Raw genomic sequence first — 12550 nt, 5'->3', positions numbered from 1 at the left:
AGGAACCCTACTGCAAAAAGACACCTGCACCCCAGTGTTCATAGCAGCACTATTTACAACAGCCAAGACATGGAAACAGCCTAAATGTCCATCAACAGATGACTGGATAAAGAAGATGTAGTATATTTATACAATGGAATACTACTCAGCCATAAAAACCGATAACATAATGCCATTTGCAGCAACATGGATGCTCCTGGAGAATGTCATTCTAAGTGAAGTAAGCCAGAAAGAGAAAGAAAAATACCATATGAGATCGCTCATATGTGGAATCTAAAAAACAAAAACAAAAACAAACAAACAAACAAATAAAAACAAAGCATAAATAAAGGACAGAAATAGACTCACAGACAGAGAATACAGACTTGTGGTTACCAGGGGGGTGGAGGGTGGGAAGGGATAGACTGGGATTTCAAAATTGTAGAATAGACTACACTGTATAGCACAGGGAAATATACACAAAATTTTATGATAACTCACAGAGAAAAAAATGTGACAATGAGTGTGTATATGTCCATGAATAACTGAAAAATTGTGCTGAACACTGGAATTTGACACAACATTGTAAAATGATTATAAATCAATAAAAAATGTTAAAAAAATTACTGCTTATAATACATGTCCTTATGGACAAAAATTTGTTACCCAGTACTAATATTTTTTTTTAACTCTCAGGATGTTAAAATACAATTGAAAAATTCAGCAAAGTTATGAAATACAAAATCAAGATACAAAAAAAAATTGTGTTTCTATATCCGAACAATGAACACTCTGAAAAGGAAGTGTTAAGAAAATATTTCCGTTGAAAAATAAAAATAAAAAAAGAAAATATCTCCATCTGCAATAGTATCAAAAAAAAAAAAAATACTTAGGAATAATCTTAACCAAAAAGGCACAAATAAAGGGACCGATATCCCATGTTCATGGATAGGAAGACAATATTATTAAAGTATCACTACTAGGTAAAGTAATCTACAGATTTGATGCAATCCTCATCAAAATCCTAATGACTTTTTTTTTTTTTGCAGAAATAGAAAAATCTATCCTAAAATTCATATAAATCTCAAGGGACTCCAAACAGTAAAAACAGTCTTGAAAAAGAACAAATCTGGAGGGCTCACACTCCCTGATTTCAAAATTTACTACAAAGCTATGATAATCAAAAGAATATGGTCTTGTTATAATGACAGACATTTAGACCAGTGGCATACAATGGAGGCCAGAAATAAATTCTTACATACACATGCAGTTGACTTTTAACAAGAGTGCCAAGACAATTCAATAGGGCAAGAATAGTCCTTTCAGTAAATGGAGAAAACTGGATATCCACAAGCAAAAGAATGACGTTGGACTGTTACGTTACACCATATACAAAAATTAACTCTAAATGAATCACACAAATGTAAGAACTAAAAGTATAAAACAATTAGAAGGAAACATAGGGGAAATCTTCATGACATTGAATTTGGTAGTGATCTCTTGGGTATGTCACAAAAAGCTCAGGTGACAAAGGGAAAACATACATAAACTTGACTTGATCAAACTTTAAAACTTTTCTGCAACAAAGGACTTTATGAACAGAGTGAAAAGGCAACCCATGGAATGGGAGAAAATATTTGCAAGTCATATATCTGACAAGGGCTTAATATCCAGAACATATAAAGAACTCCTTCAACTCACAATAAAAAAAAAAAAAAATGAGCAAAGGACTTAAACAGACATGTTTATTTTTCTAAAGAAGATATGCAAATGGCCAATAAGTGCAGGAAAAGATGCTTAACATCACTAATCCTCATAATGCAAATGAAAACCATGATGAGATATCACTTCACATCCATTAGGATTGCTACTATCAAAATAACAGAAAATAGCAAGTGTCAGTGAGGATGTGGAGAAACCAACTCTGCAGCACTGTTGGTGGAGATGTAAAATGGTGCAGATACTATGGAAAATGGTACAGTAGTTTCTCAAATAATTGAAAATAGAATTATTATATGATTAGCAACTCCATTTCTGGATATATACATAGAAGAATTGAAGCAAAGACTCCAGCAGATATTTATACACCCGTGTTCATAGCAGCATTATTCACAATAGACAAAAAGGTGAAAGCAATCCAAGTGTCCACTGGTAGATAAACAGAATGTGATACACATACAATGGAATATTATTCAGCACTAAAAACGAAGTCCTGACACATGCTATGACATGGATGAGCCTTGAAGATATTGTGTGAAGTGAAATAAGCCAGTCACAAAAAGACAAATATTGCATGATCCCACTAATGTGGAGTACCTACAGAAGTCAGAGTCGTGGAGACAGAAAGCAGAACGGTAGTTACAGGGGCTGGAGGAGGAGGAAAATGGGGTGTGATTATTTAATAAGCATGGAGTTTCAGTTTGAAAAGATAAAAAAAAATTCTGGAGATGGATGGTGATGTTGAGTGCACAACAGTGTGAATGTAATTTGTGCCATTGAACTGTACACCTAAAAATAGTTAAAATGGCAAATTTTATGTTATGAATACTTTACCACAATAAACACACACACACACACACTCACTCTCTCTAAGGTTTCAAAAGCTTTGCTTTGCTTAATTCTTTAGCTGTTTGGCTTATTGTATTACAATATTTAGCATTCAGATTACATCTAAGAAAATAGAGAGTAGGAAGAGATGTCATTTAATAAGGATTCATTACACTCACTTTGTACTGAGAAACATGAAGTTCTGGGTTATGTTTAAGACTCAAAGTATCAGAGCATAAATGTGAATGATTTTGTGCCCTGAAAATCCATATGTTGAAACCCTACCCCTACATGTGATGGTATTAGGAGGTAGGGCTTTTGGGATGTAATTAGGATTAGATGAGTTCATGAGGCCAGAGCCCTCATGAAGTAAATCAGTGCCCTCAACACAAATTACTATGTTGACCCAACAATATCCTGAAACTCGGAGATTTGTTCCCATTGACATAAGCCCTGTTTTGAATTTGGGTCTTTTTAAATTAGTGGCTATGTTGATAAAACAACTTAATACAGCAGTTTTAATTTTCCTTATCAAGCAAGAAAGCAAGAACCACAGCTCTCAGTGGATCTGAGATCACAAAACAGGAGGCTTATCTCAAGGTTATTAAAAAAAAAAATGGCATTAGCCATTTTCATTTGTTAAATATTCCAATACAGGATATTATAGGATTCTACCTTCTCAAGGATATCCCAAGGGAATTCACTAAACAGTTTGCAACAGAAGATAGATGAAAATTTCTCTTTTGAAAACTGAGTTATAAGACAAAGACCACATCACTGTTGCACACAATTCAGAGAGACAAAGATGTTAACCTGCTTTTAACTTTTTTTAAAAGTTCACTTCTCCATTTTCCTTAGGGGAAGTGATTCAGTTAGACAAATTTTTAATTGTATAGCTCAGCAAAGAGAATAATCAGCCAGCAATAGTAATTTCCTAAGAAATGGATTACTTTGGAAGATGTGTGTGTGTGCACGTGTATGTGTGCATGCATGTGCATACATTGTTTGAGAGACTAGCTAGAAGTAAAGAAACATGAGCAGCAGAAGATACAAACATTTCTGGTGGTCAATTTTTTAAAATTACAGGGCTCAGCATTCATCAAAGTTGGGCATATTAGCCTATTTCCAAAGAAGACATACAGATGGCCAACAGGCACAGAAAAAGATGCTCAAAATCACTTATTTTTAGAGAAATGCAAATCAAAACTACAATAAGACATCACCTCACACCAATCAGAAAAGCCATCATCAAAGTCTACATATAATAAATGCTGGAGACAATGCAGAGAAAAGGGAACCCTTCTTCACTGGTGGGAATGTAAATTGGAGCAGCCGTGATAAAAAACAGTATGGAGATTCTCAAAAAACTAAAAATAGAGTTACCATATGATCAAGCAATCCCACTCCTGGGCAGACATTGAGAAATCCTAATTGGGAAAGATATGTGCACCCCAATGTTCATAGCAGCACTATTTACAATAGCCAAGACATGGAAACACCCTAAATGCCCATTGACAGATGAATAGTTAAAGAAGATGTGGTATATGTATACAATGGAGTATTACTCAGTTATAAAAAGGAATGAAATAATGCCATTTGCAGTAACATGGATGGACCTAGAGATTCTCATACTAAGTGAAGTCAGATAGAAAAAGATAAATATCATATGATATCACTTATACATGGAATCTGGAAAGATGATACCAATGAACTTTTTTACAAAACAGAAAGATATTCACAGACATAGGAAACAAATTTATGGTTACCAAAGGGGAAAGTGAGGGGAGGGATAAATTGGGAGCTTGGGATTAACATATATAAAATAGATAACCAACAAGGTCCTACTATATAGCACAGGGAACTATGTTCAATATCTTGTAATAACTTATAATGGAAAAAATCTGAAAAAGAATAGATTTTATATATATATATAACTGAATCACTTTACTGTACACCTGAAACATTGAAAATTAATTATATTTCAATAAAAAATGAAAAAAAGTTGGGCCTATTAATCATTTTTCTTAGTAGAAAATATCAAAGTGTGGGGTTTGACTGATTTTCACAGAAAGAGAATAGAAATCTTTCAAAATTGTTGGTAAGAATGATTCACCCTTCTTGCTTTTGTGAAGAAATAATTGTGAATATTAAATTATATTCATTTTTCTGCCTGAAATAGTTTTTAAATGCTTGTCATTTTGTTCACAGCAAAAGACTGTTTAAATGATGTCAGTTACACTCATTGATTTCAAGTACAGTATTTGTTGAAAGCAAGTATGCATATCAAGATTATTTTATATGTCTTTTCAAACAAACTATCCCCTTTCTATGGATGGATATGGTTTAAAGGGCACTACTCCTAGCTATTGCCAAACTTCAAAGAAAGGAGAGCTCACTAGTGTTTTGGATAAAGAACTCACTTACCAGAGTTAACTTGGTGATTACAGATTATTGACTGAACTGCATTGGATTTACCTAGATTTCTCTAAGAAAGAAAGACTCAATCCAATGCTCTAAGTTGGAAGATAAAGAAACAATTATGGGGAGCAGAGGGTAGAATCAATATCTTAAATGTGTAGGATTCAATTTTAGCTTAATATTATAGATTTTTCAAAAGATGAGAAAACTAGCTAGGAAGGTGGCCCTTGACAATTTATATTCTTTTTACCCAATTCACTTTCCTGAAGCTGTCTTATTTACTGAACTAAAATAATTCTAGGGAAGTCAATGGATGCCCTTCATCTGGATAATAATGATCCTACTTATTGAGTGGGTTTAATAGGTGGACCTCATTTTTATGTGTTTGAGTATATTTTCAAAGCAGCGGATCTTAAGTTCAAATTCAAAAAACTCTTTACCCTGCCTTTCATACACAGAAGATTAGTTGGAAATTGGAAAATGCTCCAGGTGAAAGGCTGGCTGTGGTACTGCCTGGAGAAGATGCTTCCCAGAAGCGGGTAGATAAGCAAATTCCTCTGAGTGACTGCTCTTCAATCTTGCTGTCTCCACTCTCATTATTACACAAGTGAAAAGAAGTTTTATAAGATCATCTTCCCCCCAAAATAAAACAAGTGCAGAGTGAAGAGGAAGCAACCCAGAGATCTATGTAGTAAAAAAGATTGGTGGAGAAATGAGGCTGGAAATTAAGGTATATTCTCAACTAATTTGCCTTGATGTACATGGAGGGGGCCCTGGAAATTTGTTTTATTTTGTTTTGGAATGAACTGGTAGGCAGTTCCTTCTCCTGCAACTACCTCTCTGAGTTACAACTCCTCCACTATCAGATTGGGTGCAATTAACATATTGGATCCTGGGCAGTGGTCCAGTTATTCCAATTCTAGGGACATCTCCAGTTATAGCCATAGTAATGGCCCCTTGAGATTTCTATGGGCTTGTTGCTATGGAAACAGTCTTGCAGGATTTAAAACCTTAGGAAAAATGCCTAAAGGTTTGAAACTTGTTTCAGATCTAAAATAAACCTTTCCTTGGAGCAACCTACTTAATGCTCTTCAAAATGAATTAATTTATTCTTTAAATAGTAAGTCATATCATTAAAAATAAAGTCTCTCTTATCCAAGCTGCTGAAAAAAACAATACTTCCAGGGTTTGTCTTTTCCTATTTGAGAGATTCTGTGAACTTGAGAGATGGTGGATATGAGATACCCTTTAGATTTCTCAGTTCTGGAAATTTTCCATTCTCAGAGTGAGATGCTTCTACACAGCTGCTTCCACTCCCAAGCTTGCCTAAACCAACATTAGCAGCACAGAGCTAGGTCAGCTTTCCATGGCCACTTTCAGAAAATCACCACTAACCTGGTGGTTTAAAACAACACAAATTTGTTGTCTTACAGTTCTGTGGGAACTGGGTCTCACTGGGCTAAAATCAATGTGTTGTTTTTCCATTGTGGATTCTTTAGGAGAGAATCTGTTTCCTTGTCTTTTCCAGCCTCTAGAGGCTGCTTGCATTCCTTGGCTCCTGGCCCCCTTCCTCTGACTTCTAATTCAACAATGTCAAATCTCTCTTGCCCTTGTCATCACGTATCTTTGTCTGACCACAGCTGGGGAAGGCTTTCCATTTTTAAGAACTGATGATTAGATTGGGGCTACAGAGATAATCCAGGATATTCTGCCCATCTCCAGATCCTAAACCTTAATCACATCTGCATAGTCTCTTTTGACATGTAAGATAACATATTCACTAGTTCCTAATATTAGAACATGTATATTTTTGCAGGGCCATTATATCTATAGGGAAAAAAAATCCCATGAAATCTTTGTAGGGAGTATGAAATCTTTGTTCATGGGAATATGAAAAAGATGGTAAACCAAAGGATTTTGTTATAAATAAGATTTACTGAAAATAGATAAAAAGATAAATGATACTGACATATTAATCACAGACATTGCTGATTATATCAGACACTTCTCCTGTTACGTGACACTTCAAATACTCTAACAAAGCCCTACGACTTACTTTCCATACTCTGTGCAAACAGTAAGCAGGAAAGAAGATGTGACCATACTAACATCAGGCAAAGGAGACTTCAAGACAAGGAGTTTTACCAGAGATAAAGAGGACTTGTTCAGCATAATAAAAGCATCAACTCAATTAAGCAGACATAACAACCCTAAGTATGCATGCATCTAACAACAGAGCTTCAAATGCATGAAAGCAAAATTGATAGGACTAAGAAAGAAACAGGCACACCTGTAAATATAGGTCTGTATTTTAACTCCCTCAATCACTCCCTCAATAATTAACAGAACTAGTGGAGAAAAAAATCAGTACAGAATTTGAAAATACAAATAACACTATCAACCAACCTGACTTAATTGACTTTCACAGAACCCCACACTCAACAGTTGCTGCACTCATGTACTTTTCAAGTAGACCTGGGGCCATTTGCCAGGATAGACCATATTCTAGGCCATAAAACAAGTCTCAAAATAGCTCAGAGGGCTAAAATAATACAAAGTACATTCTTTGACTATGCAAAAATTAAGTTAAAATCAATCATTAAAAGATATTTTTTAAAGTTACCAATATTGAGAAATTAGACAACATACTTCCATATAAGACATGGGTTAAATAAGAAAACATTACATGAGAAATTTCAAAACATCTCAAAATGATGAATATGGAAAACAGAACAGATTAAAATACATGAAATCCAGCAAAGCAGTGCTTAGAGTGACATTTACAGCTTTAAGTGCTTATATTAGAAAAGAAGAAAAGATTTAAAATCAGCGATTCATCATTCTACCTCATAAAACCAGAAAATGAATGGAAAATTAAAAACAAAGTGAATAGAAGGAAGGAAATAATTGAAATAAGAGCAGAAACAATAGAGGAAATCATGAAGCAAAATATACACAAAATCTTATGGTAGCTCACAGAGGAAAAAATGTGACAATGAGTATGTATATGTCCATGTATGACTGAAAAATTGTGCTGAAAACTGGAATTTGACACAACATTGTAAAATGATCATAATTCAATAAAAAATTGTTTAAAAAAGAAGTGTACAACCATGGCCAGTTTTTCTATTTATGGAATTTGTGCTTCCTATTCCTGCAAACTTCAGCACTATCAGATCACGGATCCTGTTCTTAAGGAGAACACACCAGGGAGTATTTCCACTGAACTTGAAGTTATGACTACCACCTGGTCGTTTGCGTGCCCCATGCCAATGGATCAACCAATAGAGAATAAAATCAAAATACTGGTGGGAGTAATTGTCACTGGTTACCAAGAGGAGTTAGGGTGATTGGTAGCCAACAGAGTAAGCAAGAACCATATCTAGAAACCTGAGAATTCCTTGGAGACTGTCTTGGTGCTTCCATGGTGACCAGGCAACCACAGGAAACATGGCCTGACAAGGACAAAGAAGACACCTCAGTGAAGACCTGAGTCTCCCTACTAGGAAAGAAATCTAGGTCAGCCGAAGGTAGGTAAGGTGAATCAAGATTGAGTTGGAGGATAGAGATAATGAATAAATATTGCCTCAAGGCCAGTAGGGTTTAGAGTCTTTGTATTTTGTATTAAGTCTTTGTGGCGTGTTTGGCTGGCTACTACCATGAAGGGAATTTGGTATAGATGGAACATACATGTAAAGGAGACCATGAGCATATCTGAGTGGTGGGTGGGGTCAACTGTGAATGCACAGTACCTGGGTACTATTTCATATTCTTTCAGCCCATGTCTCACACAAGCTACTGCTGCAGAGACCAGTTTCAAGAGAGCATTAACTAGTTTTGCACAGAGCCTTGCTTCAGGCCCATATGACATTCCTCTTTCTCTTGTCCTGGGCAATTTTCCATGTGATTGCAAGGGACTGCCATGCCACTCCCTTGGCCCTGAAGCATGCATAACCTGAAGTGTGGAGGTGATGCTTATGGGACCAACTTTGAACAATGGGGACAGAAGCCCCCTCAGAAGGACCTACATGGTGGATGCCCCATAGTAGTGTTCATCTTAATAAAAACCCATTGTTTTATTGACTTTTTATTCTTCTCTATTTGAATCCACCTGCCCTTCCCTCCTGCTCTCTGGGCTCACCTCCCAAGTGAACTGACTTCACACACGCCTTTGTCTTAGCCTCTGCTTGGGGGAAACCCAGTCTAGGATACGCTGTTTATAATAGAGAATGAATTTCCTCTGGCCACCCAGAGCTGCATTCACTCTTAACCTTCTTTAGAAACCATTCAGTGAGACTTGAGAGTTGGTGTGCTTGGATAAGGCAATACTGCTTTGGAGAATTTAGGCTGAAAAACTTCCCTAGTGAAGACTTTCTGCTTCATTGGCATCATTGCTAATAGCCCCATTTTTGTCCCTAGTTCTTTTCCTTTTAAGAAGTTCAAACAAGACACCCAATTTCTTTGAAACAAATAAGCAAGGCAAAAATCTAGCTAATCTTTTCACATTAACCTTACTCAGAAGGTGCCTGGTAAATTTCCAGGGTTGGGTAAACAGCTCGTGTATGGAAGTGTTCCTGCTTACCCTTGAGTTGCTGTCATTTATTTTCTTTGCTGTTGTACAGAGCCTTGAAACCTTGTTTTCCTCCCTTGAAATGACAAAAAAGTATTTTCTTTGGCACAGCCCCAGAGCACAACAACAGGTAAACTTGCTGCTGTGTGTAAGAGCTGTGTTTGTTTAGAAGTTACTCAAAAGGCCGTGAGAGCAGGCGACCTGGATTATAGGAAGTCGCCCCAGGAAACTCAGAGTACTTTCTTTCCTGTCTTTTTGCCAGGATGCTGGTTTTTCTCTGGCCAGTAGTAATTTGCAATAGGGTCAGGATTTATTCTAGTTGGAAACTCATAGGATATCAGCCACATTGTTTTCTTGCAATTCTTTCTACTTACAAGATCAGGAGGAGGATCACTGAGGGGAAAACGATGTGTTTAGCTTAGGGTTCTACCAGACAAATGGTTCTTGATCATCTTCTCAGGTCAATTTCAGGAGAGTAGACATTGTAACAAAGAGAAAGGATTGACTATATTCATACACACCCATCATAGTTAAAGAAAAATCTAGACTGTGTTAAAAAAAACAAACAAACTAAACTTCAAAAGAATATAGCAACTGTCCCCCAATGGACTCATAAGAGAAAAGAAATTAGAAATAGAAAGCTGAAAATCAGGAGGCTCAAGAGTGAACCTGAGGACTGATATACAGACTTTTCAAACAAAGGGTAGCTTATAACATTCAGTGATGAGTCACAGTGTGACTTTTAAGTCACCCAAGGCTAGAAATCCAGGTTTCTCAAACTAGAAGGCTAGCCAGATTCTGTAACACTGATCACAGATTGGGGACTGGGGTTCAGAAAAGATGGGCAGAATCTGCCTCACTTTTAAACTATCTTTACTATCAAAGTAAGGAAATTTCCCAAATATCATAAATAATAGATAAGAACATTTTCAAACATGGAAGTCCCTTTTGGTGTTTACCTCATATATTTGAATCTCATGAGAATTAAGAAAAACAACTGAAAAGTCTGAAGCATTTACAGTAGGGTTTAAAATGATGGTGTTTACTTGAAGAGTCCCCTTCTTGAATTCTACCTATGGGATGTGCTGTTCTGGTTGTATTCACATGGGTTCTTGGCTTCCAGATTTTTTTTTTCCTTATGAAATATTCTCTTTACTTCTTTCTAGGACAATAGCTGGATTCTGTGACATCACTAGTCCATCGCAAGGGTCCAGCTCCACATATGACCTCCAAGATTATTTATTTGACTTTTCTGCTCCAGGATACACATAATCACATGTTTTATTTCTGTTCAGATTGACTTTCTATCAATTTTAAGCCTTAAATATTTCTTCTGTAAACTTCTGCCATTTTTATTTGCCTTATTCCTGCCTATGAGACAAGAAGATCATTATGACATTCACCTTAAAGCATGTAAGTTGTCAACAAGTCTACTAAAAAGTGATTTTAAAAAACTAGTTTATCCTGCAGAGACCAGAATTTAAGAGGGGGAATAAAAAAGTGAAATTTCCCAGGTTCAGTTCCTTCATAAGATTATAAAGGATGAAAAATGATGATTGAGTTAACCATTGGTATCAGCAAGGACCTATTTAGGAAAGATATGTTGTAATTTTAGAGACTCAGTACTATAATCATCTTTCTCATTTTGCCAGTATAATAGCACTTTGGCAATTAAAACTTAAATAAAGATGAAATCATTATTTTAAAAAGTAGGGTTGATAAATTAAGCCAGTTATTTAATGACACATCAAGTTGAACTGTTTCCCAAAGTATAAACAAAATAGCTAGCTGTTTAACAGAACTTTTCATTTTTCAGCGGGAAGTATAGTCATCTTATATAGATACGAAGCTGGAGCAGAATGAACTAATGGTCACTTTTTGATAAGAGGTTTTGTTCATTCCCCTTAAATTCACTTAAAGAATGTCAATATTTTCTGTATCTCAAATTATGTTCCTTCTGCCTACCACTTACTTTCTTGGATTGCACAGAATATTAACTCAATCTTTTCTATGTTCTTATCTATATTCTTTACTTCTCCCCATCAATCCTTCCATTTTGTGGCTTTTTCATTGTTTCACTTTTTTTTTTTTTTTTTGCATTTGGAAAAACAAAATAGAAAAGCCACAAAGCTTACCATTTCCACCAAGGATAAGTATAAGAACATCCCAGCAGTGACTGTTAAGATCCAGTTTTGAACACATGGATCCGTTGAGACTGAGAGCCCAATGTACAGTCCTATGAAGGCAGCTAGAGCACTTACAAATTTATCAAGATGGAGATATTAATAGGAAGTCCAGAGCTTAACAGCACAGCAAAGTCTCCTGAAATTTAAGGGAAAAGGAAAATTTAATTCTAATTTAACTAATCATGCCTTTGCTAGAGTCATTTGCTATTAGTTTCAAATTTCAGTAAAATTGAACGATCAGTTAATAAAACACTTTCCTATATTTCTCAAGGATTTATAGCCCACCTCATTATACTTTTGGAAGTGATATTTCAAGGGTTTTATTCCTTTTACTGCTCCTGAAGGTAGTATATACAGAGAGAACTGTGACATATTTTCCTTCCTAATGTCCTGTGACATCTTTAACTTAGACAAATGCAAAATAAAGCCCTTGCTGCCCTGGGGTTTCTAAATCTTTTTACCTGCAAACTTGCCAGGCAAAATCCCAAGGTAGTAAACATTATATGGGCTTTTCTTTTTCGCTTAGGTGGGAACTGCTATAGGGAAAGAGAAAACAACTAAATATAAGATTCTTAAATCACTGCAAAAGCTGGTGAGGAAAACAAATTTATCCTTTAGAAAATGTTTTGCTGCCTCGATGGTTATAGGAAAATGACCTTATTCTCGCCACAGTTTTCCTCCCAAAGAAGCATGATCTTTTAATCTGAGAGCCTTTCTTAGTTTTGGGATTTGAGAAGAGGCTGGAATTCAACAAAGGGACAGCCTGGGGACTCAGTTTCCTAGTTCCACTGCATAATTAATCCTTTGAACAGGACTTAAGACATTTCTGCTGGCCTGCCATGGAGTGTCA

At 35.9% G+C, this 12550-nt stretch overlaps 1 protein-coding gene across 1 annotated transcript in view; it reads right to left on the bottom strand.

Annotated features, from left to right (window-relative positions):
• Positions 1-12550, bottom strand: part of SLC39A12 (solute carrier family 39 member 12) — a 62881-nt gene that overhangs the window by 18851 nt on the left and 31480 nt on the right. The window contains 2 exon segments of the mRNA XM_010981962.3: positions 11650-11780; positions 11783-11836. Coding sequence (XP_010980264.3) covers positions 11650-11780; positions 11783-11836 — 185 coding nt within the window.

The sequence above is a fragment of the Camelus dromedarius genome, chromosome 26 (genome assembly GCF_036321535.1).
Source record: "Camelus dromedarius isolate mCamDro1 chromosome 26, mCamDro1.pat, whole genome shotgun sequence".
Classification (NCBI taxonomy): Eukaryota; Metazoa; Chordata; class Mammalia; order Artiodactyla; family Camelidae; genus Camelus; species Camelus dromedarius.
The sequence above is the reverse complement of the archived record's forward strand: the minus strand, read 5'-3'. Positions and strand labels throughout refer to the sequence as shown.